Source organism: Exophiala aquamarina (assembly GCF_000709125.1).
Source record: "Exophiala aquamarina CBS 119918 chromosome Unknown aczIA-supercont1.2, whole genome shotgun sequence".
In the NCBI taxonomy this organism is placed as follows: Eukaryota; Fungi; Ascomycota; class Eurotiomycetes; order Chaetothyriales; family Herpotrichiellaceae; genus Exophiala; species Exophiala aquamarina.
In genome coordinates this window covers 4,022,177-4,049,954 of record NW_013550586.1, presented here as the reverse complement: position 1 = coordinate 4,049,954, position 27,778 = coordinate 4,022,177, and the positions used below count along the sequence as shown (strand labels likewise).

The 27,778-nt window shown below is 51.4% G+C and overlaps 13 protein-coding genes across 13 annotated transcripts; 5 read left to right on the top strand and 8 right to left on the bottom strand.

The window, feature by feature from the left end:
• Nucleotides 1–317: 317 nt before the first annotated feature.
• A1O9_03272 (uncharacterized protein) lies at nucleotides 318–2,941 on the bottom strand (the record flags this gene model as incomplete). Its single annotated transcript, XM_013408839.1, has 2 exons — nucleotides 318–2,436; nucleotides 2,484–2,941. 2 exons carry the CDS (start codon nucleotides 2,939–2,941, stop codon nucleotides 318–320), a joined length of 2,577 nt encoding a protein of 858 aa, XP_013264293.1.
• A 1,407-nt stretch (nucleotides 2,942–4,348) lies between these two features.
• On the top strand, nucleotides 4,349–5,099 carry A1O9_03271 (protein yop1; the record flags this gene model as incomplete). Its single annotated transcript, XM_013408838.1, has 4 exons — nucleotides 4,349–4,399; nucleotides 4,525–4,740; nucleotides 4,802–4,865; nucleotides 4,921–5,099. The coding sequence occupies 4 exons, from the start codon at nucleotides 4,349–4,351 to the stop codon at nucleotides 5,097–5,099; spliced, it is 510 nt and encodes a 169-aa protein (XP_013264292.1).
• Nucleotides 5,100–5,541: 442 nt separating this feature from the next.
• Nucleotides 5,542–6,415, bottom strand: A1O9_03270 (uncharacterized protein; the record flags this gene model as incomplete). Its single annotated transcript, XM_013408837.1, has 3 exons — nucleotides 5,542–5,735; nucleotides 5,843–6,235; nucleotides 6,343–6,415. 3 exons carry the CDS (start codon nucleotides 6,413–6,415, stop codon nucleotides 5,542–5,544), a joined length of 660 nt encoding a protein of 219 aa, XP_013264291.1.
• Nucleotides 6,416–7,444: 1,029 nt separating this feature from the next.
• Nucleotides 7,445–9,096, top strand: A1O9_03269 (uncharacterized protein; the record flags this gene model as incomplete). The annotated part of the gene is made up of 2 exons (XM_013408836.1): nucleotides 7,445–7,602; nucleotides 7,662–9,096. The coding sequence occupies 2 exons, from the start codon at nucleotides 7,445–7,447 to the stop codon at nucleotides 9,094–9,096; spliced, it is 1,593 nt and encodes a 530-aa protein (XP_013264290.1).
• Nucleotides 9,097–9,597: 501 nt separating this feature from the next.
• Nucleotides 9,598–10,947, bottom strand: A1O9_03268 (dolichyl-phosphate beta-glucosyltransferase; the record flags this gene model as incomplete). Its single annotated transcript, XM_013408835.1, has 1 exon — nucleotides 9,598–10,947. One exon carries the CDS (start codon nucleotides 10,945–10,947, stop codon nucleotides 9,598–9,600), a length of 1,350 nt encoding a protein of 449 aa, XP_013264289.1.
• A 567-nt stretch (nucleotides 10,948–11,514) lies between these two features.
• Nucleotides 11,515–12,321, bottom strand: A1O9_03267 (ADP-ribose pyrophosphatase; the record flags this gene model as incomplete). The annotated part of the gene is made up of 3 exons (XM_013408834.1): nucleotides 11,515–12,045; nucleotides 12,099–12,191; nucleotides 12,259–12,321. The coding sequence occupies 3 exons, from the start codon at nucleotides 12,319–12,321 to the stop codon at nucleotides 11,515–11,517; spliced, it is 687 nt and encodes a 228-aa protein (XP_013264288.1).
• A 731-nt stretch (nucleotides 12,322–13,052) lies between these two features.
• A1O9_03266 (uncharacterized protein) lies at nucleotides 13,053–14,466 on the bottom strand (the record flags this gene model as incomplete). Its single annotated transcript, XM_013408833.1, has 2 exons — nucleotides 13,053–14,230; nucleotides 14,289–14,466. 2 exons carry the CDS (start codon nucleotides 14,464–14,466, stop codon nucleotides 13,053–13,055), a joined length of 1,356 nt encoding a protein of 451 aa, XP_013264287.1.
• Nucleotides 14,467–17,629: 3,163 nt separating this feature from the next.
• A1O9_03265 (uncharacterized protein) lies at nucleotides 17,630–18,643 on the bottom strand (the record flags this gene model as incomplete). The annotated part of the gene is made up of 1 exon (XM_013408832.1): nucleotides 17,630–18,643. The coding sequence occupies exon 1, from the start codon at nucleotides 18,314–18,316 to the stop codon at nucleotides 17,630–17,632; it is 687 nt and encodes a 228-aa protein (XP_013264286.1). The 5' UTR covers nucleotides 18,317–18,643.
• Nucleotides 18,644–21,743: 3,100 nt separating this feature from the next.
• On the top strand, nucleotides 21,744–22,555 carry A1O9_03264 (uncharacterized protein; the record flags this gene model as incomplete). The annotated part of the gene is made up of 2 exons (XM_013408831.1): nucleotides 21,744–21,778; nucleotides 21,847–22,555. 2 exons carry the CDS (start codon nucleotides 21,744–21,746, stop codon nucleotides 22,553–22,555), a joined length of 744 nt encoding a protein of 247 aa, XP_013264285.1.
• A 149-nt stretch (nucleotides 22,556–22,704) lies between these two features.
• On the bottom strand, nucleotides 22,705–23,598 carry A1O9_03263 (20S proteasome subunit alpha 6; the record flags this gene model as incomplete). Its single annotated transcript, XM_013408830.1, has 3 exons — nucleotides 22,705–23,340; nucleotides 23,394–23,505; nucleotides 23,561–23,598. 3 exons carry the CDS (start codon nucleotides 23,596–23,598, stop codon nucleotides 22,705–22,707), a joined length of 786 nt encoding a protein of 261 aa, XP_013264284.1.
• Nucleotides 23,599–24,148: 550 nt separating this feature from the next.
• On the top strand, nucleotides 24,149–24,646 carry A1O9_03262 (uncharacterized protein; the record flags this gene model as incomplete). The annotated part of the gene is made up of 3 exons (XM_013408829.1): nucleotides 24,149–24,187; nucleotides 24,246–24,459; nucleotides 24,513–24,646. The coding sequence occupies 3 exons, from the start codon at nucleotides 24,149–24,151 to the stop codon at nucleotides 24,644–24,646; spliced, it is 387 nt and encodes a 128-aa protein (XP_013264283.1).
• A 630-nt stretch (nucleotides 24,647–25,276) lies between these two features.
• A1O9_03261 (uncharacterized protein) lies at nucleotides 25,277–25,875 on the top strand (the record flags this gene model as incomplete). Its single annotated transcript, XM_013408828.1, has 2 exons — nucleotides 25,277–25,369; nucleotides 25,453–25,875. 2 exons carry the CDS (start codon nucleotides 25,277–25,279, stop codon nucleotides 25,873–25,875), a joined length of 516 nt encoding a protein of 171 aa, XP_013264282.1.
• A 623-nt stretch (nucleotides 25,876–26,498) lies between these two features.
• On the bottom strand, nucleotides 26,499–27,128 carry A1O9_03260 (uncharacterized protein; the record flags this gene model as incomplete). The annotated part of the gene is made up of 1 exon (XM_013408827.1): nucleotides 26,499–27,128. The coding sequence occupies one exon, from the start codon at nucleotides 27,126–27,128 to the stop codon at nucleotides 26,499–26,501; it is 630 nt and encodes a 209-aa protein (XP_013264281.1).
• Between the last annotated feature and the right edge of the window lie 650 nt (nucleotides 27,129–27,778).

The following is a 27,778-nucleotide window of genomic DNA, read 5'->3' as shown; positions in this document are numbered from 1 at the left end:
CCAGCTAGGATTTATCCACTTGATGGATATCACACACACAGGCAGAGACCCCTCCCACAAGAATCGCAAAACCAGAGTAATAATAAGCAGCAGTGAGAATCACCACGGCCAACGGAGCATTGTAACCATCCAGACACCACCACCGTCACCATTCCCGAGATTTTATCGACGTTGACTGTCATCATCTCGTCGTTTAGGTCGTTCACTCATGTCCCAATGCTCCAGCCCCAAGAAATCCCACATAAATATAGGTCACGGTGTTAAGTCCTCATTCCACTCAACGTTTGACATTAAGTGATTCAGTGGTTGACTGGAGATCATACAGTGACCCCCAGTCCGATTGGCGCATCAACTGGATCGCTGCTGAGAAGCCAGTCTCTCTTGTTGAATTTCTTGGCCTCTTTCTCAGCCTCAATGTCTATATCGAGCCCGAGATCGATTCCACTATCATCATTGGGATTTCCACCAGGCTGTCGTTTGACGGGACTGCTCAGGCCAGTATGAAAGCTCGGCAAGTCTAAAGGGCCACCGCGACTTAATTCATCTAGTTCTGCATCAGTCTCATCGCCGTCTACCTCATTCGTCAATGGTTGTTCGGGTCGATTGTTCGGCAGGACAGGTGAGCTTTTCGCAATTGTGCGAAATCTCTTCGCGGGTGGAAAATCGAGCTCTGCAGTCTCAATCACCTGTTCTGCATCATCCTTCTGGGGTCTCTTTCGTTTCGTGCCATGAGGTGGTTCAGCTCGGGTGGTCACTTCCTTGGCTTTACCTCGTTCTTTGTCATCCGCAGCGTTCTGACATCTTTCATCCATAAGCAATCCTTCCATCTCAGCCATCCAGTTCAGCATCTGCGTGGTAAATGACTCCACAAACCACCAAGATTGATAGCTGTGTGCACCAGCTTGTCCCATCTGCATCATGACACTCCTCCATAATCGTGTGTGCCAATCGACCATGCACTGAGGATGATGGGCTGTGAAGATCTGCGGTAGCTGCTCTAACCATTTGATCCATCCCTCCAGCATTGGAATGGGATCTTCATCATTTTCGGGTGGTAGAATCCCCGCTCCATAATCAGATTGCTCATTGATAAAGTTGGCATATGCACTCGTTGGGTCCTCCTCAGCGGCACGTACCAGTTCGCCATCAAGGGGTGCGATCAAGGGTCGCATATCGTCCTTCAACATGGCTTGCATTCTCTTTAGACTCTCAGGTGGAGGCATACTTTCTTCCACCAATCGATCCGGATCGACCATGGCCATCAAATCTAGCCACATTTGAGTTCTCTGCTGTGCATCTTCTAACATGCGGCTCAGCTGTAACGTAGCAGCATTGGCACCCTTGAGCTTTTTCAACAAGTGTGCAAATCTGGCCGCAGGAACCGCCTTGGCAACGACCACATGAACAGGGCACTTTTCTTCAAAGGCTGATATCAGATGGGTGACCAGCTTCGTGCCGATCCGTTCAAATACATTCCAAACCACTTCTGGGACATTCTGAACAGCCAACGGGGCAATAAATCGCACAATTTGTTTGTACATTCGCATGTCACATTCTTGAATCCACGGTGCAAGGCACTCCATGGAGAACAATTTGGAGACAGGCACCGTCATTTTGCCGTTGAATGCCGAGTGATGGTTGAAGAATGGTTTTTCCTTACATTTCCTGAATGCATCGATCACATCGATACAGTAGGAACGATACAGATGAAATAATGCCTCCGCTATAGTATGGTCATAGCTTGTTTGACTGAGATAGATATGAATATCTGGCAGTTCGATTAGGCTATCCTGAGATGAAGTTGATAGCTGCGAAAGGGAATTGGTAGTAGGCATTGCTAGATAAGTTGCCAAAGAGGCGGGGAGATTGGGTCGGAGGGATGGGAGTGCAGCGACAATGTTTGCATGCATTGTCTTGACCGGGAATCTGATTGTGGGAGTATTGACATGCTTGCAATCGAGTTTCTCTGTTGTAATATTTATCGCCTCTGGTTCCAGAGGCTGATCGGTCTCAATCTCCTTGGGTAAGAATGCAGAACTAGGAGCTGGGAAATCGGCTGTCTCCATTGTGGCTCGCGACATTGGTCGCTCAATTGGTGGCGACACGTGGGCACGGAAGACTTTGGGTGCCTCAGTGGTAGATTCGGTTCTGTCGTGTTGACTTCCGTTGGCGGTTCCAGGTCTCTCGTACGGAGCAGGAACATATTGGCGATCCTCATCATCTTGGATGAGAGATAAATCGACGTAGTGGTACTTGGATTCGCCTCGAACACCAAGCCTTCTGGTCTGAACATTCGGAAAGATGATTCGAACAAGCTTTCCAAAGGAGGCAGGGTTGAGAGTCGGGACCCGTTCATTACCACAACGCTCTGTGTAGCGAGTGAAGACACGATCACGGCGGACGGAATTTGTGGATCTCTCGCAGTTCTCTTGGAGCCTTGTGGACTGTTAGCTCGGCCATAAAATTATATGTGAAGTACACACCATAGCATTGCAAAGACTTGTTTGGCCTTTTCAGACTTGCCGCCGGAACCTTCGTTTTTCTGGACGTCAGCCGCTACTTCTTTCAAGGATTTCCCTTGATGTTGAGCTAGAAGTCTTCGGAGTTCTTGATCGTTGGCAACACTTGAAGCAGTGCCTTTTCGTCTTTTCGCTCCTCCATTTTCCGTATTTGAATCTTCTGGAGCAGGAGAACCCTCGAACTGTTCCGAGTGATGACGCATGTGATGTATATGAGGTGGAGGTACAGCATATTGCGGCATGCCGTGAGGGTATTGTACGGGAAAGTGTTGTATATCATGAAAGCCTTGTTGGGAGACGGGTCGCATATCATGCGGTTGTGGCATACCAGCTGCTTGATTCATTGTTTGTTGTTGTTGCATTTGTGCAGCAATGTTATGTTGATAATGAAGTAGCATCTCCTCTGGATTCGGCCCATACATTGCAGGAGGAGGATGGTGACCATGTTGTAGATAGAAGCCGTGTTGATCGAGCGGCATCGTAGAGTCGTCAGATGGCTGTTGGGGTTGGGGTTGTTGGCGCACCTTTGGCTGAAATGCGCTCGCAGAAGCGACGGTAGTTGAACTTGTCGTTGAAGCACGAGACTTTGGACGATTATTTTCTTTATGTGGCATTGAATTGTTTGTATGGGGTTCATTTGAAGGTTCCGGAGCTACCTCCATCTTGTCAGAAGGTGTTTGCGCCATTGATGAACTGTGCGTGAGTTAGTCTGCTGTCAAGTACCACAACAAACAACTCCAACAAGTTGGTAGCAGTCCAAGCTCAGTGAATCGCGGAAATGAGCACTCTCTGAGTTCCGGTATAGAGTGATGACCTCTGGCCTGCCTGGGGGATATTGTTATCCACGCCTTGCCATTGAAGGAATGAATCGGAAAGGGTGGGCGCTGTTGGGGTGGCGCCGACGTGTTGCCAAATTGATGTGTTGTGGGAGGGTATAGTGTCGACGAGGTAGCGGAATTTCGAGGACGCAAATATCGAGTCTCGGTGGTGGTTTTGGAAATGTGTCTGAACCTCAGTACGAGTACTTCACGCGACGTCCGGTGGCTTTTGGGTCGATCGAGTTTACAGACGATTATTACCCGAGTGTTGTTCGATCACCCAGACAACAACTCAGATGCCAAGCTTCGTGTTCCTGGCGAATGAGATAATGACGGGGAGAGTATATTTCACATAACATATTCGCATACCAAGACTTGCGTCTTTCCAAGTACAGACTAGCGTGTCTTTTATACACGATGAGAAGGATGCGCTAGCAGGACGCCAGTCCTAACAAGGGTAGAAGATTATCTTGGCAGACGAGTCCTTGCGTGAAATAATCTTTCGAAATGATGACCAGTCTGACAGGGTATCCCCTATGAACAGTGTGCTGCATCAGCGGTATGTGGTGTCTGACTCGACAATTCATTCTTTCCGGCAACAACATCACGTGAATATTGTCGACGTCATCGCCAACCACCCTCGATTGCCTTCACAGCAGCCTGCCAGGCCCATCGTGTTTCAGGAGGGGAGGGAGCATGCAGCTCCAAGCTGGTGGCCGAGTTACGAGGACCATTCCCAATCCTGATTAACTAGTACCAACTGGGTGAGCAATCAAGAGTCAAAGGAGTGGCCCAACAATCGCACAACTGGCACTGACGTTGAAACCAAACGTCACCTCCTTCCGTCTCGACCCTAACCACTTCCACCTTCCAATCTGTCCACATTTCATCCCACACTGTCATTGCCAACTTCCTCTGCACCAGACACTTTTCATCCACAATCGTAATCATCACGTTAACCATACCATAAATTAACCCCCAACGTACTATCAACTTCCCATCGATTTCAAAATGTCTTTCCAAGACCGAGCTCAACACCAGATCTCCCAGATCGATAAGGAAGTAAGTGTGCACATGTCATTTCAGGCTGCGAGAACGAGCTCAGAACCATTCCATCGACTCTGATTGCAGCTTTCATCCGATACTCGGTACTCGATCAAAATTGAAGCTAATCTTTTGCGCTGCAGCTATCCAAGTATCCTGCGCTTAACAATTTCGAGAAGCAGACAAATGTCCCCAAGGTCTACGTCTTCCTCGGCCTGGTCGGCCTCTACTTCTTCCTGATCTTCTTCAACATCGGGGGCGAATTTCTCGTGAATTTCGCTGGGTTCGTCATCCCCGGCTATTACTCAATGGAGGCTTTGTTCAGCACCAACAAGGTCGATGATACACAATGGTTGACAGTGCGTCTAATGGCCCCACATGAAGAACAAATGTATCATACGGATACTGACCTACACATAGTACTGGGTTGTTTACGCCTTCCTGAATGTATTTGAAAGCCTGGTCAACGCCGTCTACTGGTTCCGTATGTGCTTCTCCTGCTGTATGCTGATGGAACCGGTTACTGACCTCTCCACTAGCCTTCTACTACATCTTCAAGTTTGTCTTGATCTTGTGGATGGCTCTTCCTGTAACCAATGGAGCCCAAATTGTCTTCCGATCCTTCCTGCAGCCAATCTTCTCCCGCTTCTTCAGCAGCACCGGTAACGCTTCTGCCGATGTACGAGGCAAAGCGGATGCTGCTTTGAAAAGCCAGTAAGCGCTTGACACAAGAGTACAAGGACTTCATGCGGGAATTGAAAAACATTGCCAACTGTTGAGGTAAACGAACTCGCGGGTCCAACGTCAATAATGGGTTTAGCCATTACGAGGATGTCACGACATCATTAATGCCCTGACAATAAGGTGTGGAACCAAGTGCGGTTCCATACGGTACAAGGGGGACTGGGGTAATGACGAAAGCAGGTGTGGTGATGAGAAGTTGTGGATTTGCACCATAGACCAATCGATTTGTGGAATGACCAAGCTTAACGACACGATGGAAGGATTGAAGAATGGTTTTGAAGTATATTTTCTTTTGCAAGTAGAGACTTTGGTGGGCGTTACAGCCGGAGAGTACAGGTCTCTAATGGCGGCTTATACTCTGACAAGCAATGATATTGTGTATCAGCAGCATGAATCTGCTATAGTACTTTTCTACTTTAGTTCCAGCTTCCAAATCCTCGTTCCACGTTCTCTGTTTGTTTGGGGTTGACTGCAATCCTGTATGGGAAAGGGTTTTGATCACTGGTGGTAATGGGGGGAATATGGTCCCTGTCTCTATTCACAATGGCGACAATCTTCATAGCCGTCTTTTGTAAGGACGACTCCATGGCTCGCCGTACTTTGATGCGGTCTAATTTTAGCGGGAAGGTCTCAAGGGTCAGTGACACGATGGATGTATGGTTCGTGAGAGTAGGAAACGAGAATGAGATATCCGTTGTTCGTTTTTGCACCACTTACCTGCTTCACTACGTGGTCTGGCCACGACCACCTGCACACACCATTCTTCCCAACAGACCTCCTCGTCCGTTTGACCGCCTCCCAAGCGGCCGAGCCAGCCACCTGTGATGCCCGTCCGCCGTCTCTTGCGGTCGAAGAAGCGAACCACGATCTCGCCGCGAGAACCGCCAGGACCAGAGTTGGAGGAAGCAGGCGATGTCAACTGAGAGACGAGAAGCGCTGTGTGTGAATCAATGGCGGTGGAGATTTCTGGCGGATCCAGAATCGAGGGCAGGGGAATTGGTAAGGATTGCGCTGAGACAGATGATGCGTGTGAAGACGAGGCGGTTGGGGAGTAGAGGGTTGGGCGGATGGGTGGGAAGTATCGGTGAAAGAATATCGTGTGTAGTACTCCTGGCAGCAGGAAAGGTGGATGTTAACCCCTTGAAATTTGAGTCGTCATCGCAGAGGGGGCGCGAAGAGAGGGGCTTGGAGTATTGTTCCGGTTCTGAGCTCCTTACCTTTCACAATGTCTTTCACGAAGGTCTGGTCGGCGAACACTTCCAAGATGTATTCATGATGACCTGGATCCATGGTCTGAGGTGTGAGGAGGATATGGGAGGAGTGAGAAAGGCCCTGCGGCAGACGAGGGAGTTAGGGCGGATAAGAGGAAAAGGAGAGAAAATTGAGTATTCGAGGATGGAATGGATGGTCGGCGATGAGCAGCCAGCAGGTGGCGCCCTTGGTTGAGAAGTTGTTCAGATCATGACTCGTGAGGGATTGACTGCGCTGAGGCAGACGGTGGCAGCGACGAATTGTATATAGAATCCAGTGAAGCGCAGGACAGTCAGATTGAGTCGTGGTGGTCAAGGAGGTATACCTGATGGTGGGGTCGGGTTGATGAAGACGAATGCGGGCGGGTACGTACGAAGTACATCGTGGAACGCAACCCAATCCTATAACCCTCCACTGCCAGTCCCGCTGTTAGGAGTGCCGCTTGTGGTGCCTATCGCGCCTATTGCCGGTAGATTAGGTAACCCCTACGCCTGAAGAGCCCCTCGGAAGATCCCCTCAGTCCTTTACGACTACATCTGTGAATCGCCAAGAAACGCACTTTCTAGAGGCCCCAGCCATACTTTGGGCTTGGGGAAGGAAAGGGGCCGAGGGGGGCTTGACTTTTAGGGAAGCGATCACTGATGGCTGGGGATGGGCAAGGCCATACATAGCACCGCATGCTTGTCTGTGATCCCCGGCATGACTCCATGCTCCAACGAACCAACACACAGATACGGAGTACTACATACTCTTGTAACTTGACCCTGAACTTGACCTTGACCTCGAACTTGCTCCCACAGCCGAGGCACCATCCCATTCCCGAACATTTTGTTTAATGTCATCAGGTAATGCTCAAAGACAACGCTCCCCATCGCGTGTCTCTCGTCTCTCGTCTCTCGTCTCTCTATCTCTCTTTCGCCCTTCACCAACCTGCTCTCCGGCTCGTCGAGACCCTCCATTTGAGGTAGTCACAACCTAATCTACTCTCTGCGGTCATGTCCCTTACTGCAGACATTTCATCATAGAGCCCCAGCCAGCTCTCTCCAACCTACTAGTACTAGTATCATCATGATAACAGCCACACGACGCTGGCTTCGGCGGAATCGCAATGGAATCGCCATCGGTGCCGGTGTCGTTGGTGTCACCTATCTGGCTGGCCAGTATGTTCTTGGAAAGATCAAAGAAGCCCGAGAGCGCATGCAGATGGACAGAATAGCAAAAGAGAAGTATGTGACCCATTCAACTAGGACCTCGGTCGATGAGTCTGACCAGATCCGTCTTTTAGTATCCGGCGACGCTTTGAACAGAATCAAACCGATTGTACAATTACCGTCCTCGCACTATTGCCCACCCTAACCGAGAATGTTATTGAAGAATTGCCTGTCGAGCAATTGACCCAAGAATTACAGCAGAAGAAGACGGAAAGGTTGGCACGTGCTTCAGGCGAAGGGAGGTCAGAAGCCTCAAGTATGCATGATGGCGACACTGCAAGCCTGTCCAGCTTTCAGACAACCAGTTTCGCCCATGCCAGCCAACTCACCGGACAACATGACCAGCCTACACCCAGGAGGACAAAAGCACAACTCTGGACTGAAGTCAAGATTACCTCGATCACGAGAGCGTTTACCCTGATTTACAGCTTGTCTCTTCTGATCATCCTTACTCGCATTCAATTGAACCTACTTGGCCGTCTCAACTATTTATCTTCTGTCATATCTCTGGCCCAGCCTCCTCCCGGACGAGTCAACTCGATTTCTCTCGAAGATCATGATAATGGAGGTGCCGGCGCTGGTTTTGGAAATGATTTCGAAACCAATCGGAGATATTTGACCTTCTCATGGTATCTTTTGCACAGAGGGTACGCACAGATCATGGTTAAAGTGCGCACGGCAGTGGAAGATGTCTTTGCCACTATCTCGCCCAGCGAGGGCATTACCGCTGCAAGGCTGAGTGACTTGGTCCTCTCTGTGCGGAAGCATGTGGAAGGCAACACTGAGGAGCAGAGATATGCTATGAGGTGGCTGCCATACGTCTTACCACCTCGAGAAGAGGAAGAAGCTGTGCTGGTCGATTCCGGTGTCATCACTCCACCACCCTCGTCTCCAGGTCACTCTATCGGCGGTTTACCACCCCAAGGTGAGGGTTCTTATGTGGATACCTCAACTGGGCCGCTGCGCCAGTTACTCGACGAGACTGCTGATCTGATCGATTCTCCAACCTTCACCAGGATCCATTCACTACTTCTGGGGTCCATGTTTTCGCATCTTATTGACAGCCGTGTGATCGCTAAAGCCTATCCGGCTCAGCAACCGCAATCACCTCCGTCTACACTCTCTAGCGGACAACATCCTCGTATTCAAGAACTTGATTCAGCGGTGACGGTCGTTCCGGGAGAACCAAGAGTGAAACTGGCAAACCTTCTGGCCATCATCACCCGTCAAGCCCATGCCATCGGCAATGGAAATAACCTCCCCAATGAGTACGTCTCCACAGCCGAGGCCGAAGTACGGGAGCTGGAAGCATTTGCGGCTGTGATATACGCCAGTAACCTTGACCAGAACATCGAGGATCATCAATTACATTCGGGCGAAAGCTCCCTCAAGACATCGAGCGGCGTCGGTGTTAGTGATGTAGGCACCGAATCGGTCGACGAAATGATCGAGAGCAAGTTGGAGAGTGCATGGACGAAGGTATCAGCCTCAACAATATCCTCGAGATGATATCCTGCACGACCTGAGCTAGGCTCTACTGGTGGAGAAACGAATCCACACTCTGATCGTCTTAGGATACTTTTGGGCAAGCGCTTGGATGAATATTGATATGAACATGCGGCCCGTCATCTAGAGCCTCAGTTGATCTCATTTGATGTGTAGTAGATCTCCGTAAGTGTTGCTTCACGATATACAGAAGCGTAGAACGAGAAAGGTTGGGTGGGAGCCAAAGATGTCCTTTAATGAAGAAAAATACATTGTTGAACATTACCATTGAGATCCCTTTTTAACCTCTTCACTTTAACCGCTCTACTTCGTTCTACATGTGCCTTGGCCTTCCTCTTCTCGGAGCCAGGCAGCATAAGTGGTTTCACGCTACTCAATGCAATTGTTCATTCACTTCCGGTATGCGCATCGACGATAGAGATCAGACTTGTTTGTATGATCGAGCAGGAGCTGCTTGCCTGCCGGCCTGCCGGCCTGCTATGTTTCTGGAGATGAAGATGAACATCATCGTCTATAAATGCCGACCCCCCAACAAAGCCTCAACAGCGCAAGACCCCAGGCCATGGCGATACTATCCTTGACGACGTTTAACTTCGAACCGACGACCTCCCTCCAGCCGACGGGGACCTCGACGACGGGAATGCCGGCAAACTCGGCGAGCATGAGCATCTCGACATCGAAGATCCAGCCGTCCATGTGCATGTGCGGCACGATGTGCGGAAGGGTGGCGCGCGAGAACAGTTTGAAGCCGCACTGGGTGTCGCGGATGCGGGCCGTCGCCGGCGGCGTCATCAGCTTGAGCAACAGGTGGAACGAGTGCATGAGGAAGTTGCGCAGCTTGCTGCGCTGCACCACCGCGGCGCTGCCCACCAGGTGCGCGCGCGACCCGACCGCAACGGCGCGGCCCCGCTCGTCCTCTGCCTCCTGGCACGCCGACACCAGCTTGCCCAGGTCCGCGATGTCGCTGGCGCCGTCTGCGTCGGCGAACACCACGTATTGGCCGCGCGCGTGCCGCATCCCATGCGTCACCGCCCCGCCTTTACCGCGGTTCGGGGACAGCGAGACCATTCGTATCGAGCCCGGTGGGATCTTGACTGCCGTTTCGGAGCGGTGTGTCCACGGCCCCGAGGCGCGCCGGGGGTGTTTTGGGAGGATGTGCACGCGTGAGAACGTCTGCGCTGTCAGAAGTGTGTCGTCTGTCGAGCCGTCGTCGATCAGCAGGATTTCCCACCCTTTGGCTGCGCGGGATAGTGTGGACGAGGAGGGGGGTTTTGACGTCGCGTTGGAGGATCTGGTCGACGTCGTCGCGCCGTTCGCTTTCCGCCGTCTGGTCGTCTTCTTTGAATCAGATGGCGATGGGGACTCCTTCTCCTCTGCGATTTCAACTATAGCGCCCGCCGCCGCGTTGGTGGTTCCGTATGCGTTTTCCAGATAATTGACCGCCTCCTCCAGCATGCCCGTCAGCCGGTGTTCCTCGTTGTAGGCGGGCACGACGAGGGACATGAAGAGCTCCGCAGGCTCGATCTCGTTCTCGAGGTCGAAGTCCGTCTCCCTGTCGTCTTGTCCCGCCTGCTTCCTGGCCGCACTGTACCGTCGTACCAGGTCGTCGTACCAGCAGGGCAGAGGCTCTGTCTCGGTCACGTTGCCCGTTGCATCGACCGTCGTGAACATTTTCTCAGTCGGAAGTGGTTTTCGTGGGTCTGGGACGAAGAGTGTGATGAACAGCCAGACCTGCGCATTGTACGTCAGTCCGTAGTGCCAGAGGGGAAAACTTGCGATTGAAGCGAGGTATTGCATACGATGAAGACCAGCCCGAAGGCGCCCCAGACGAGCATGTAGGGAATTAGCCGCCATGTCAGGTCCTCGCCCTCCGCGAAAATTGAGGTCCAGTGGCCCCCCATGCGGATCGGGTCAGAGAGCGACATGGTGCCGTCCTCACAGGCCGGTCGACGGCCGCGAGGCGAAGAGGTAGGCGCGAGGATAAACCGATGATGTCCAGAACAGCAAGACGTGAGGAAAAAAGGCTCAAAGGTTGTGAGACGGGTCAAGCCATATATTTGTGTCAAAATTATTTAGACATAGGTAGGTAGGTAAGTCGTAAGCGGGTGGGGGGTTAAAATGGATAGTCGCCCATGCGACATCTGACCAGGGTTGTGAGAAAAGGGGACAGATGTCATCTGTTTGGATTTATGGATTTGGATTTATTTGTTTGACGAGCGAATTGACTTGCAAGGTGGGCTTAATTCTCCGAACAAAATTGTCCTGACTGGGTTTTAGTTGGATCTGGATAATGTCCCAGATAGGGAATATGTTGAGTGCCGAGTAGTCCGTACCATCCACCAGATGTGAACAACAATCCTCGCAGTCGAGTGGTTGTCGTCTTGCCTTCTCTCTACTGTTCCCTGTTCTTTCGGGATAGTGTCACGATGCTCCTTGGTTGACTACGTCCTTCCACTTCTTCGCGATCTCCATTCCCTGAGCCAGAGTTCCAACACGAGCATCAATTGCGTAGCCATCGTTCTCCAACTTCTCCAGCTCATTCCAGAAGTTGTCCAGGGGGATGGTGAAGCTCTCAATGTACTCGCCCTCTTCCATCTCGGGCCTGAGGTTCCCTTCTTGATTGCGGGGATCTGTCATGTCCACCTCGACAAAGATCATCTTGGTATTGGTATTGCAGAATCCGGGATCATTGAACATCACGAATCCTTCGGCCGCCTTCGCATCTTTTGGTATCGTCGCAATGTAGCCCGTTTCCTCCTTCAGTTCTCGTATCGCTGCTGTAGCTGGGTCTTCCCCCTCGTCTATCAGCCCGGAGGGGACTTCGATGGTGACTTTGTCGACAGGAGGGCGGAACTGCTTCTGAAGGAGTATTGATGGTCCCTTGGAGGAGTTGGGGTCGTGTAGAATGGCCACCACACCCACGGCATCAATCGTGCTGTTCTTGGGTCTCGTCTGGACGGGGGTCAGTACTGGTTCTACGGATTCATTGGCCTTGCTGTCTTGACCTGTCTCTCAGCCGACTCCCACGATCTTTCTTTACCAGAGGGATCCTTGTAGCAAATTTTCTTCAGTGTGATCCATCTAGCTTGATCAACGCTCTGAGTGTCTTTCAGTAATCAGTCATGTGCTTGAGTGACAGCGGATGTCTTCGGAGAAAAGGCTCACCATGGGTTCGATAGACGTGTTTTTGGCATCCCGCGGCGAGTACGTCGACATTTTGTCAGCCATTATTATTATGGGCGCTTGAATTCGTGGACCAAGTGCCCTGGAGGCTCGAGCAGAGTGGAAAAGCTGTAGAACGCGACGAGATGATCTGGCTCCTAGCATCGCATGGTGATTATGAGGTTGAGCATGCCAGTACTTCATGGTCAAATCCCCCTCGAGCGCAGGACCATGTCATTACATCGATGACGTACTACCGATGTTTAGCCGCGTTGCTTTCCCACTCCAACGGCACAAAGACAGGCTGTGATTGTGACAGTCCACTTCGTGGTGTTGCAATTCAAGTTCACGCCTGGAGCATTACCGTGTTCTACGAGTACTTTAGCGTCCGCCTGGGTCATACTAATATGCTATAAAGGAAGCTAGAATAAGGTAATAGCTAACCTGTGAAACAGGGTTGTTGTACACCGAGATAGACACCTGGCAAGCGCAATACTAACCGTGTTTGCCGGAGGTCGTCCATCTTAATTCATAGGTAATCTTCACAGGGTGCACACCTATATCCACTAGGAGTTTTCTATGTGCATACCTAAAGTACAAGTATGAGCCTTTTTGGCAGCCATACTGGGGACAAGACAGGTTATCAAAAGTTGATTCTCCCACGAGTCGACTTGCCCGCCGCGACCTCCAGCATCAAAGGGCCTCAACTCATCTCACCGGACCGTATTTCACCTCGTCTCACTATTCCAAAAGTCATCAGCTTGTTTTGCTTGCAGCTCCCCTGGCCTCTCAATCAATCAAAGACCATCCCATTCATCTGCCTTGAACTCCACACCCATCTTCTCCAAACCCACTGCAATATTTCCCAAAACCAGACCAACTTCCCCCGAGCCCTCAGCATATTTGCTCCTCACCAGCTTTAGATTCTTGCGGAATCTGTCTTGCCTGCGGTGGTAATCTTGTGCCTTAGCCCCAGACCGCTCAAGATGACTGCCATACGTGATGGCAATATGCATCTCGATCTCCTCCTTGGTCAAATCCTCTAGGAACCAAGTGGAGTTGTTGGCCAAACCGGCATTTCCAACCTCTTTCAGAACTTGCTGGTCAGAGTAGCTCAATTTCTGTGGAGGAGGCCATGGAATGACTCTCATCTTGAGTCGGTCTCGACGGCGTCGATGGTTGAGAGTGCCTGCACTGGGAATGGACTTGCCAGCGGGAGGATTTGCCAGCATCCGATCGATGAAATCTTGATGGCACAGAGTCGGGTCATAACGGCAGAGTGCCTCCATTTCCCACCCCTCGATATCTGTGCTGCACTTCATAGGCATGGTTCGAGAATATTTCAAAGCCTTGTCATGGCCATTGAGCATGACATACTCGTGAGAAATCTCAGGTCGGAAAGAAGCTGGTGGCTTCTTTGGTCGACCATTTTCTGCCTTGAATTCCCAAGGACCTTTCGGAAATAGGAGATAGAGAACACTGGGACGGCCATTTCTTCTCTCACCGGTCCATGCTACGTTCTCTGGATGCCTAATGGTCGCGTTTGGCCCTAGGACAAGCTGGGGCACGTTGCGAGCAGGAACCAAATTAGCGTCGTCCAATCTCACATACTTCTCGCCGTTAATGTGGACGACGACTGTATCATGTCGCAGTTTCATACGTGGGTCTGCTCCCACGATGCGAAGAAATCCTGGAAGTATTGGCATCACAGTCCGGGGTTGCTGTGCCACGGCTTCTCCCATGACATTTTCAGCCTCATCATCTCCAGGAATCGCAGCGCGGCGTGGATTTCTGGCTCTGGTCAACAGATATTCGGCACGATCTGGGTTCTGATGGTGTCGAGTAGCTCTTCGACTCGGTCTGCAAGCGGTAGGTGGTCGTTTCGACGGAATTTCAGAGCGTTTCGCAGAAGGAAGAATGGTATTTGCTTCGTCGTCTGACAAAGTCTCGTCGGAGTTGTATCCAATGCTCGGTGCTAAGATGATTTTAGTAAAAAAAGGGGCACATGCCGTTTGAAGACACAGGAAACTTACGAGTTTCCCTTGTGCAGTGATTGGCATTTGGTCCCGTGGTAGGTGTTTCGCTGGCTGGCTCGGCAGGCTCTGCAGGCTCGTGGGCTAGCCTTACGGATTCAAAAGTCGGCTCCTGCTTACTTCCGGAAGAATTCTGTGTGTCGTCAACGTCCATTGAGCCTTCTACATTTCCAGGCATGACCACTCCTATCACAAATGTCAGCAAGATCAGGGATTGAGACGGCGAGTTACGCTGTACTCGCCTGGCTCGATTAATTTGGTTCGCTCATACGACTCAGGATACTGCGCAATAGCTATGCGAATGCTTGGGAAACCAAAAAGCTCCTCTGGATGATTGACATGCATCGTTTGGTTCTGCAAGAATTGCTTGGAATAACCGTGCGGGTTGCTCGATACTGCGCGGCGATTGGTAGGTGCTGCCATCGTTTACTGATGTCTTTCCGGTTCTTCTCGCTCTGGAAGCCTGCTTTAATGCCTATGATGCTATGGTTCTTTTTGCGGTGGGCTGAGAAAGATACGCGTTGCGATATCGAGCAGGCTATTCTGCCAACTCTTGAAATCGTTGGTACAATATGTGATTGAGCTACTGCAGTGTACTCCTGCTGGTGGACTGATTTGATGCTCCAGCTTACTGGGCCGAGTCCACTGATACTGCTGTGTTCCACGAGGTTGAATTTCACAGAAGGCGCTGGCGAAGAGATGGCAGAGCGCGTGTGTGTCTCGTTGGTTAGTCTTCGTGTCGAGAATGTGTCCTTTCCCAACTCTATGGGTGCTGATTTTATTGTATCTTCCGTGAGTGATTGAGAATTTCCTGTAGCGCGAAGACAGATGGGGTCTCCGGTTTTTCGCTCTTTGACCGGTAATAAACGATATCTGTTGGCCTACTCAAGCCTTCCACGACAAGGAACTGCTTTGGGCCCTCACCAAATTGAGAAACCGTTTTGGATTTTAAATTCAAAGGAAATCTGGACGAAGTCTCGAAGGCTCATTCAAGAAATTGACTTCTTGGTATTGTGTCGAAGGCGATAAGGCGGTGGTGTAATAACAGAAGGAGTGGGCAAGAAAAGATAGTGGGATCCGCGGCCTGAAGAAGCAAGATATCAGGCTCTACTCTCATGAAAGTCTGAAGAAAAGATTTCAAGACCTGGAAAAAAAGGCTGTGCTATCCTCGGATATTTCAGAGGTTGTTCAAGGAAGAGTACCCATGGATTTCTTTCGAGGTTATAAAGGTAAGAGGCAGGTGATCGGGACTCATCCCATGCCTCCAGCCACGTCGCTGCTAAGTACAAGTATCACTTCTATTCACGATGAAGATATGACACGCTGCGTTGCTGTCGTTTGTCTTGACTTCTTAATCACTGGGGAGTGACGCGATCCAAGAAGAACACAGTCACCGAACACAACCCCTCCCTATTCACAGGCATGGCGTTCAGGAGGCTGAGGGAATGTCAAGGAGGGACACGAATCGTCACTGCTTTCCAGGGTCCAGACTGGGTTTGTGTGGTTGGAATTTCAACATAGGAGACTGAGAGACCGAAGATACAAAGGGCAAATTGTTTGGATACTAAGCGTGTCCTGACATGGATAACGGATTGACCTCTTTAGTCTACAGTCTACTACAATCTGTATGTCAGACAGAGTGGAGCACCACCAGAACTCAAACCTGCCTCGTACCTTCCAGCAACACCGGAAGCACTCAGACCAAGAAGCGAACAGATGAGCCGAAGATGCAAACATACTGTGAAAGGAAGCAAGATTGGGTGAAAGAAGCAAGACTCAGTTATTCTATGATTGTCCAGGCATGTGGCCGCAGGCGACCGTTCTGAAACACGTGACAAACGGACGAGGCTGCCGATTTTTAGGGGCTCGGCGGATCATTCAGGGCTCACGTGCGGGTCTGAGTGATCAGTCCTGGCTGGGACTTTGAATTCCCGCTTGAACTGCTCCAGCTTGAGAAGAGCTGTATTTGGTAGGCAAAGAAAGCCTCATCCTGGAGAATAGTGTTCTAGATGCGATGCTTGCGGCCGATCTCTGATCTCTATTGCTACGGGATGTCGCTCCCTCACACTGAGTCTCAAGCAGTGGCAGATTGATCTGTGTTGCTTGCGGCAGCATGTCAATAGCCTGAAGTTCCATGGCCGTTGTTGGTTGTAGTTTCGTCTGCAGTCGGTGAATCCTTGCTGGGTAGATAGTATGTACCACATAGAAATCATGTGCCTGGCCTGGTACCTAGCCCATAATATCAGAGGAAGAAGATCAGAAGGTAGCCGTGAGCACCATGAGATCGGTGAGAACAGCTGGAGGAAGACAACATCTAATCGTGTCGTGTTGCAGCAGGCAACAATGAGCCTGAGAGGGCGTGTCGTGCTGCTTGCAACTCCCCATCAGGTCATCCCGGTTGTTTGAATTGCCTCTGCCTCAATTCGCGTGCGGTCCGCTTTCACTTTTCCGGTTTTCCGGGGCCTCTCGAGGCCCTGGGAAGAAAAGACGGGACGTCGTAGGAGCTTTGCGTGCAGACTAATCAACCGTCACTGGATTTTTCTTCAGAAGAACGTGACGCCCTGATCCTCCACGATCCTGCCCGTCCAGAGTACGGCGGTGAACCCCGACAGTGACCTCTTTCTTCCAAACGAATCGGCGAAGCCATTCTTGCGTTCGAGCCGACCCTTGGGACTTTCGTCCGGCTCCGCAGAGGCACCCAGATCAGACCTGCCTTTTTGACGTTGAGGGAGGGCTTCAGAATTGAGATTGATCTGCTGCCGATGGCGGGCCATTGGAAGGAAAAGAGAAAACCGCGCGTCCGCCACAGAGATGCGCGACAATGGATGGGGTGCGAGAACACAGACTGGCCATTCCTTCGTTCCACAGCAGTGGGTCGTGCTAAGGTCAGAGCGGATTGACGAACAAGAACGACTAGAGTACACAGAGCCGCGTGATGGTGCTGTCGTGACATCGTACTTCATCCTCTGCGATTTCTTGTATCTGGGAGGGGTTTAGATGAGGCCTTGATGATCGTCCTGGGAGTGGATTTTGTGAGGACTGCTGTGCGAGGAAGCCCCCGAGCTCGGACATCATTATTTGGTCCCAGGGATTCTAAATATGGCTACTAGCCACAAGCTACAAGAAGCATGGACCACGGTACATATACTCGTATATGTTAGTTTGTGAGATCAAAGCGTGCGTTCTAGAGCAATTGTAACCTCGCAATGAGCTCCGAGTCCAGACTAAGTACTACTAGTGAGAAAGCGTGACAGACACAGGTTCCTTAGTGGTATTGGTTTTCAACACTCAATTGCCTATCAAAATGCATAATGAGTGGATACTCGGTTTTTACGTAGCAATTAAAAATTATGTGACGGCGAAAAGTGGCCTGGACGAATTGGCACCCTGTCAGACTGTCTCTGGTGCATTGGGACTTCACGTTCCGCACCACGATAGCTCGACGGTGGACTGCCACTGGGGAGCTCGTAGGAGTCTTGGTTCGAGACTGGGCCCGATTGATATCCATCTTGCTGGTATTGTTGGAATCCGGCTGATCCTCCCGAGAGATGGCGTTGGCGTGCTGCAGCAGCGCCGATCTGGTCATCTGGTAGCTGATGTATATTCCTCTGATCATCTGGGAGCTGGTGGATGTTTCGCTGACTTTCAGGTAGTTCGTTCAGATTGGCGAAATATCCGGGGGCAACATTCTGTAGATGATTATTGCCACCCTGATCATACTCACTCTGATCAGAAACCGACATATGTGACGAGCAATGCTGAGGTGGAGGGGATCCAGAATTCCAGGATCTGATTGCTGCGGCTCCCGGGAGAAGTCTGTCAGGGGAGCGAGGTGGAGGAGAGGCTGGGGGAGGTGAAGGCAGCTCTGATCTCCTGTCTGAGCGATCTGAGTAGGCCGCGGCTGCACCCATTCCACCTAGACCAGCAGCCGCAGCGCCACCAATGGGACCGCCGTATTCGGCCATACTAGGTGTGGCCGTGTAGCGATCACTGGTGTCGATGGAATCTCGTCTTCTCCTACGTCTCATATACCAGCTATACCAACCACCAAAGATAGCGGCAGCAAGGACAAGGATGCCAACACCGGCTCCAATTCCTGCTTTGGCCCCAGTTGAGAGGCCACCGCCACCGCCACCGGCATTTTGTTGTGCGGCAACAGTTGGTGTGGTACCCGGGGTGCTCGTCAATGTGATGGGAGCGACTATGGTGGTAACAGGCGTCGAAGCAAGGACCACTGAGGTCACCGTTGAATAGACTGGCACTCCATTTTCGGTACTTTGAAGAACCTCCGTAACAAAAGAGGTATGCGTTGAGTATGAGATAGAAGAGCTGCTAGTGACAATAACGACTGGTGTTTCGGTTGTGGTGGTGGTTTTCGTTTCCGGAGGCGGTGGTGGTTCTGACGATGTAGTTGGGGGAGGCGGGGGCGTGGTTGATGGCGTAGTGACTGGCGGCGCTGAACTTGTTATTGGGATTGAACTGGAATCGCTTGATTGTGGAGGGAGGGATGAAGATGTGGTAGTGCTGGATGACGAAGGTGGAGGGGGAGGGGGGGGAGGAGTTGTGGTAGTGGTTGTGGTAGTGGTTGTGGTTGTAGAAATAGTAGAGGTAGTATTGGGGGCTGCTGGGGAAGCATTCACAATCAGGAATGCATGGGCCGGCGACGAGGAGAATGGGAGCTATTTCTAGCATCAAGGGTAAAGAAGGGATGGATATCGATGGATACTCACTGGTCGTAGTGGTAGACGGCGGTGGAGGGGGCGTTGTAGTTGTTGAACTTGTAGAGGGAGGGGGGGGAGTGGTGGTAGTGGTAGTGGCTGTGGTGCAGTGGGAGGTATAAGCATGGGCTGTGAGGAGGGTTCACAGAGAGTAGGAAAGAGAAGGGTGGATTACTTGATGAGGTACTTTCTGACGTTGTACTTGAGGTGGTGGAGGAAGTAGTAGTGCTAGTGGAAGTAGAGGTGGATGTAGATGTGGAAGTGCTTGTGGAACTTGTGGTTGCTGCCACAGCTCACGAGTTATGACAATCATTCACAGCATTTGAGGGGAGGGGAGTGCGTTTGCTTGTAAGGCTGAAATGGACAGTGACAGGGAGGGCCCAGTGGCAAGAACTTACGAGGAGTGGTGGTAGAAGTTGACTCTGTGGTGACGGTAGGAGAGGTGGTAGTCGGTGGAGTGGTTGTGGTTGTACTTGGGGTTGTGCTGGCAGGAGTGGATGTCGTTGACGTTGAGGTGGTGGTCGTCGTCGTTGTCGAAGGGGTGGTCGTTTCGGTGGTTTCGGTGGTTTCGGTGGGGACTGTGGTTTCGGTGGTGACTGCATCTGGCAGCGAGCTGGTCTCGGAATCCGACATGGTCTAAGAAGCTGGCTGATGCAGCGCAGAGCGCGCAGAGCAGAGACTATGTGCGTCTTCTCAAGCTGACGGCCAACGGAGTCTACTACATCAGCAGCAGGGCAAGGCAGGAGAAGAAAAGAAGAGGCTGAGGCTGAACGAGTGGGCGGGATGGACGGTTCTTGAGCATTGTCTGAACCCGAGGAAAGGCATGGCAGCTGGCAGCTGGCAGCTGCTGCAACCTCCCAAGCTGGGCTAGCGATGAAGCATCCGTGGTCAAGCAGCCAGTGTCGGTGAGGTGTATCTGCATTCAGACAGCCCTGGCCCACGCTGACACTGCGGACTTCCCACAGCCCTACGGGAATCCAGGAAGAAGCGGGGTACCTTTCTGGCCTTTTTTTTCCAGCTTCTTGGAGGGCCGATGGGACGCTATTGGAGCACAGATGACACGGTATATTTGGGTTGGTGGTCCCCAAGTCCCAAGCCATTCCTGGACGGCGTTTGCCCGACAGGCGACTAGTTGCCGGCGCATATTGCGACTTTCGTAGGCTACGGATCACCCAAAGGTGGGAGTCGCTGGAAACCCAATGGGACGGCAGCGGGACAAGAGAGAACATAGAAAGCAACTCAAATGGCCAGTGGTAACAGCGGGACTGCGCCCGACTAGCACCTCATCTCGTCAACCTCAGACGGCCCAAGCTTGGAGGCGCAAAAGAAGGTTCAATACGAGTCTACCTGGACCAAGACTCGTGTTGAGTGCCAGCACATGTGACTCTGAGGCTACACTCAGTCCTCGGTTGGGTAGGCAGATTCCAAGGCTTAATGAAAAGTAGTCCCGCGGGCTGTGACAAACGAGTAGGAGAGGCTGCGGAAGATAATAGTGGGAGGAAGAGGAGTCATCTTCCCGGCGCGAGAGAGATAGAGCGGCACAGATACCAATAACGAGTATTACAGTAGATGCCGACGAGGGACCTGCCCTGATGATGCGATGGCGGGAAGTCCTGTGGCAGAGGGTCAGAGCCCGCCTGGCGTCTTCCACCAGGGATGGAATGATCCTCCCTGTAAAAAGAATACTACGATACATGTCAATAAGCGACGGTAACCCAAGCAAAGCCATGTCGGGTCCCCAAGGTTGGTTCTTTTGGCCCTCCATGCCTCGTACTGGGGGCCAGAAGTATGGCAGAAACAGGCAAGTGCAGTCTGTTCAAGTGCGCGCAATTAACAAGGACGATACGAGGTATACGAGGCACTCCGTAGGGCAGGCCCAGTACGAGCACGCTGAGGAGAAGGACGGGTCTGTTCGACAGACCGGTGTGCCTACTGAGACAGCTACGACCTTTCCTGCCTTTACTGCCTTGGGGTGGTGATAATTGATTGGCCACGCCTATCATGTGCTCACTGCTCAGGCTCACCTCTTCATAATTACTCGCCGTTCTGCCACGTATTCGGTAACTATCATTTATTCCCAGCAATGACTTTGGCAACGGGACACGTGCGGAGTCCGGCCCTGTATTTTCATTCCTAACTTGCCGAGCACCATGGCCATCAGGCTCAAGAGCACAGCAACTTACTCTAGTATATCCCATGGTGTCAAGCTTGCACTTATGAGCTTCTCTTGCTCACTACAAGGCGCGGAGTCCGGAGTACAGACCTGCAACGACCCATTCTTCCTCTCACTGAACCCACCGGCAATCCCCGTTGCACACTCACAAGTCCACTACTACCTAGCAATCCCTCCTCACGTGGCCAGCGCCTTGACTTCTCTCCCCTTCTCCCCTTCTCCCCGCCTATGAGGCCGCGCAACGTCATGTTGAGTCACAGACCAATGCATCGATTGTTTGGTCGACACGTTGCTCGAGATCCATATCTCGGCACGCAAATTTTGGGTGGATGCCATTCATGATTCAACATCATCTCAAAATTTGAATCCCAACCGTGAAACCTACCTGAGCTTGTACAGTGTAGCCTTTGATCTCAAAGTCTCGAAGGACCACTTTCAATTCTTTGCCCTTTTTGATTCTCCCCTCCTCTCCTCCCCCTTTTCGTTCCTAATTTCTTTGCCAGCTTGGAAAGAACGATCAATACAGCTTGACAATTGATGATGCCGGCCGCACAGGAAAACTCCATGGCGGGGACGCAACAACCGGTGGTGTGTGTATTGTAGGTCTGCCCAAATCAAATTTAAGCAATCTAGCAGCGAGAACGTACTGACAAATGCTCCTTGCTAGCTGTGGTTCGTCGCCCGGGAGCAACCCGGCACACCTGGAATCAGCACGCAGCCTAGCCAGAGCTCTCCACGAAGCGGATTACAAGCTTGTATATGGAGGAGGGACCATGGGGGTCATGGGAGAACTCGCCAAGACAATTGTCTCTTTATCTGGTCCTGAGTCCGTCCAAGGCATCATCCCACGCGCTTTGATACGCTCGGAAAAGGATGTCACGAGCCGGAGCGCAACCAGTCAATTCTCGGCAAAGGAAGCTGAGCGCACCATGTCCGACGATGAATTGAAGAGGATCGATAGCAGTGAAGACCCCGACGCCTGGATTGTCCCCAAATCCGAATTCGGCGGTACGACCATTGTCCCAGATATGCACACTCGCAAACGATTGATGGCCCACTCCGTCGAGGCTGGAGGTCCAGGATCCGGCTTTGTTGCGTTGGCAGGAGGTTACGGCACAATGGAAGAAGTCTTGGAAATGGTCACGTGGAACCAGCTGGGTATTCATAAGATCCCTATCATTGTGGTCAACATCAATGGTTATTGGGACGGCCTGCTAGATTTGGTCAAGAACAGCGTCAGAGAGGGATTCATCAGTCCAGGCCAGGCCAACATCTTGGTAGAGGTAAAGCGCACAGATCAAGTGATCGAGGCATTGCACAAGTATCAGGTGGCCGAGGGGAGATATCAGCTGGACTGGAACCGGATAGAACCATAAATGGCGTAGAAAAATAGTGAATGGCCACAGCTATCGACGCAGGTGGTGGTGCAAATGCTCCTTTTTTCCTGCTTTCTTCCTTTACTTTCCACTGTACCAGCCCTTTCGCTCCAAACGCCATGCCCCAGGATGCAGTCACCTCAAGTTGTCTAAGAGTCTGTCTCCATGGCATCCCCTCCAGATTGTTCAGCCGAGGTCTCAACATTGGCATCCAGCAGCGGGCCAATATCCGGACCATCATACAGCTTGAAGTTCTCCAGCTTCTTCTTGCCGTTCTTCTCTGAGAGTCCTATGATAGCTAAACTTGTGTTGTCGATCGTCAACTCCTTGTCTTGCGCCAAGCTTTCCTTGAGTGCTTGCAAAGCGTGTCTGATCAGCTCTTCCCGATCGCAATCTGCAAACTTGTCCAGGTGTCGCTCAAGGTATGTCCGGGCCATCTGACTTCGAGCACCAATGGCGCAGGCTAGCATTTCCTGTGTCAGGCCAGAAGGTGAGAACTCAAACAGGTGAGGGCCAAGTTCATCGACACCGGCGACCAGTAGTCCCACCCCGTAAGGTCTCTTGCCGTAATGTTGTGTGTTGGTCTGCGCTCGGTCGCCAATCTGATTGACAATTCGTTCGACGGGGATGGGGCGTCCGTAGGTCATTTTGGATGAGAGCGACTGTTGCTTCATGAAGTTGGACAATACACGGGCATCAGAGGCAAGACCAGCTAGTGCGACTCCAAGATGGTCGTCCACGCCGACGATCTTCTTCTGGTAGGATGACAGTTCTTCGGCATTTCTCTGATCGCGAAAATGAGCCATCTGGTGAATTGCAAGGACGGGGATTTGCTTACCTTGACAGCAGTGAGGACGACGTGCTTTTTGCTCACGACGCCAACTACTACCGAGCCCTGCTTGACGGCCTCTTGAGCATATTCCACCTGAAATATTCGACCCTGAGGTGAACTGAAGTTTGTCAGTTCGGGAAGTTATGGAGCATTGTACTTTGGACAAGCCTTACAAGGTAACTGAGTCGTTGTCGTAATTGTTCCTAAACATCTTGTGAGAGAGATGTGAGCGAGGTCCGAAGGGGAAGAAAAGAGGTAGGACAAAGGGTTGTGGTGGTGATGTTGAAGGGCTGCAAGCTGGTTTGTATTTGTTCAATCTGGGTGAATTCAGGCAATGAGGTTGACGCGCAGTCCAAGTGCAGTTACTCTGACTTGCTGAACCTGCAGGTCCCGACGTAGCAGCCCTGCTTAGGTACTCTCAGGTCACGTTCTGCTTGGGCGTTAGGCTCCCTATAGTAGTGAAGGCTACAGCTAACAGCTCATGCTTACATAGGCCGAGAGGGTGGCGCTTGACTCCAAAAGCCTCCAACTATGGTGGTCTCCCCCAGCCACACCACCTCATCCGTCGTCACATCGCAATTCGGCGACTCTTGTACAGCCAATTCATTCTTTTCCTTCTGACCAAGTCGACTGTTCAGGCTACTTGTTTTGTTTCTATTCAAGAAGCGCTCTAGCCCTCTAAGATTATCCTTTCACCACCTTCATATCCCTTCCAAGTCTGTCCCTCAAGCTCGTACCTGCGTCCTCAATATAAGGCAGGCATGGCCGCAGGATTGAAAACCATCATTGCTCTCTCTTTTGTAAGGAGTGCCGAAGAAATTTGAGCACACAGTGCCACAGTGTTAACCTCCTTGCTAGGTCCTAGCCATTGGCTTCCTCCTTGTCATCCTCTCCGCTGCGCTATTCCACAACTTCCTTACCCTCCTTGTGGTCGCAACCTATGTCTTAGCACCAGCACCGAACTGGATAGCATCCAGATGCGCAAATCCCGATGACTTCATCGAGAGCAACTCAAGTGCATGGATCGATCTAGGCCGGTTTGTTACCGGATTTTTGGTTGTTATGGGCATTGGTAAGATCCTGATTACGCCGACGAAGATGGGAGACTGAACATATTTCTCTTAGCTCTGCCCGTACTTCTTGCCCATACTGGACTCATTCAAGTCGAAGCCATGGCTATGTCTATCGTCGGAGGCCTGCTGATATATGGTACCATCATCAGCTTCAGTCGATTCTTTAAGGAAGAACAGGACTTTTGATCTTTCGCGCGGGAGCTGTATATTAATTGTATGCACCGTGAGCTGGCTCTTCCGGCGTGGTATGGAGCGGATGACAACCGGGTGGATCATGGCATATTTTGTTTTATAATAGGAGCACAATTTGGATTTCCATCAGGATACAGCGCCCTCAAGTCTGACCGGCATCGCTAAAGTCCTGCCACACAAAGGCAAAGGCCTCGTGGGAGGCCCCTGGGTCGGATCTATCGACGAGTGAATGGCTTGATATTAGGATGAAGTTATTTTCTATATCCAATGCTTGTGCTCGTCCATGGCGTACTATTTGTGAGGAGCTCATTGAGTACGTTGGAAGTCCAGGCATAGCCCCAATAATAGCACCCAGAGCAAGGCTGTAGCGTGTAGCACCGAGGACATCAGGCTGATTAGGCCGCCATCAAATGTGCCCCGGAAGAATTAATCCGAAACCGCCAAAGGGAGCGACACCAGCCACACTCAATTGCCAAACTGCGCAGCTCCAACTCCCAAGGCACATGGCATCCTATCCCTCTCTCACAAACAGCATTTCATTTCAACAACCATTCTCGACCTACCTGTGACCAGTATTAATAGTTTACCAAGCCTGATTCGATACAAGATTGCTTAACTTCCGCAATGTCCTCTCAGCGCCTTTTCCGGTTCCCAAAGCCAGCATGGCTTAACAGCGCTAACACCAGGACAGCAGGCGTCTACCTCGCAGGCGCATTGGTATGTCGACGAGTACCACCCACTGCACCAACCCCAACCGTCAATCTATTTGCAATCGTGCTGATCGTCTACCCCTCATATAGTTCTCACTAGGCTTCTTCTTCTTCATCGACGCGAGCGTCTTCTCGAAATCCCGATACAACGGCTCCGACGTGCACATCACCTTCGTGGACTGGATTCCGTTCATCTGCTCGGCGCTGGGGATGCTGGTGATCAACAGCATCGAGAAATCGCGGCTTTCAGCCGATAGCTTCTCCTATAGTGGGAACGGAGTCGCTTGGAAGGCCCGCACCGTTCTGTTTCTCGGCTTCGCCCTCATGGCCGGTGGCCTCGCGGGCAGTGCTACTGTCATGGCCCTAAAGTATCTCTTCAAGGACTACGCGGCGCAGACGGTTTACATGGGCGTTGCGAATGTGCTGGGCAATGGATTGGTTATGCTCAGCAGTGTTGTGCTATGGGTCAGCCAGAATATGGAGGATGATTATACCTATAATTTGCAGCTGTGATCTGGGTTGGCGGTTTTTAGTCCCCTGGCCTAGCTGGCTGGCTGGAGCTGGAGATGAATGGGAGAGTAAGAGTGAGGCTGCTGGTGGCAAAATGGAAGGACAAGAACAGAGAAGATGCATGTGGACTGGCCGACCATTGTCAAGGCGTTGCAAGCGAACTTGGGGAAGCAAATGGCACCAAAGGTACTATACACTGTCGGCATTAAGCAAGACAGGAAATGATAGCAATTGTCGTGGTTGGATGCTTACACTGCTCACGGTTCTTCTTCCCGTGGCTACTATCTCGGATTTACGTCCTCGAGTCCTCGAATCCTCGAGTTGGTCCGCTACAGTTGGTGTAAGTAGCTGTTGCCTCTTGATTTGTAAATAGGCAGCTGTGCACACGACGCCGACCTCTCCTCCCTGTGCCCGTCTGATTCTAGCTGGGAGACGCGGCATTCCCCCATGCTCGCGTACTGCTACTGATACTAGCGGACGGCTGGCATCCACCAACCTCATGATAGTGGGTCATGTGCCACTTGCTCAGTGGGTTGCACGTTCCATGAGCTCGTCTCTTGGAGCCTGGCAGTCCAATGGTAGAATAAATAGGCAACTTCCTATCTTGAAACAGGAGGTGTTCTCGCTCATTCCGCCTCCCTGAGCTTGGCCATAATCGCGTCAATGACATCCATGTCGGCAGCCGAGACTTGGTCTGGTCCAACAATATTTTTGGGTAGTTGTTTTACCGCCTCATTCATCGCCGGCTGATAGTTCCGTATGCTCGAACTGAGAGCATAGACTGCCTTTCTTCGTACGGCATTGTCTGGGTCATCGACAGCAACCTTGGCTATCTTCTGGACGCCGTTGATGGCCAGGAACCGCTCTTGAGATTTCTCGTTGTTCTGGACTGCGGTGCCTATGCACCAGGCAGCCATGCGGCGAAAGTCTGCCTCCGGACTGTCGAGTTGAGCAATCAGTGGCGTCCACAGTCCCAGTGGTTCCATGTTATTGGCGTTGTCGAGATTTTCAATCAGCTGCTCAAAATTGTCGAAGGCGGTCATTTTAGCATCGTGCGTTGCTTCTGGATCACCTGAGACAATCACGGTCATGGCTTGTCGCATCAGGTCGGCGTCACTCGGTCCTCCCATCAATGCGCGAAGAGCATCGGCAGAAAGTCCTTTGGGCTCTCGCATGGGCTGGTCGGGGTTGTTCCGGCCTGCATCTGAATTCTCGATGCTCCAGGATAGCAGCGAGTTTAGGCCTGGATCCGTCATTTTGGTAAAGGCTTGTACTGATGCAAAGGTGTGGCAAAGTCTACTTCTGAGGCTGAAGTAAGAATGTTGAGTTTGCTGGTATCACCGGTTCCTGTCAGCTACATTGGTATTTGAGAACGACGGCTCTTGCAGTAGTTTGATATTGAGCTAATGTTGGAGATGAGGGTCTTGGCTTTGAGACTTCAGGTGTACCTTCTAGGACCTACTGCGACATTCTACACTCTTCGAGAAAGGACTCTTTTGTCAAGTTACTGAGAATAATCCAACCTTGAGTGCTCTGAGACAAGCTGACTTGTACGGCCAGTTGGTGGTCTTTGGATAAGTCACAAATTAATATTTTGAATCACAAGGCCTTTGAGATTCAACCCACGAGTTCAGTTCTGCCCCGTAGCATGTCGTGGCGAAGAGGTGAATTGCGGACATTGGCAGCGCTGAATGGTTTTGCGGAATTAAGTTAATCCGAGATAGGTTCCCCGCTATTGTGGCTGGACATCAATTAGTATCTGATTTTTTGATACACAATCAAAATGGTCTCTGCCTTGAGCCCACTAAACTAAGATTTGTGGCCATATAGTGGGCTGGTTGACCCAACATTCCATGCCACCGTCATGGCACGCAAAACAACGGGCCCCGAGATCAAATGCCACCGT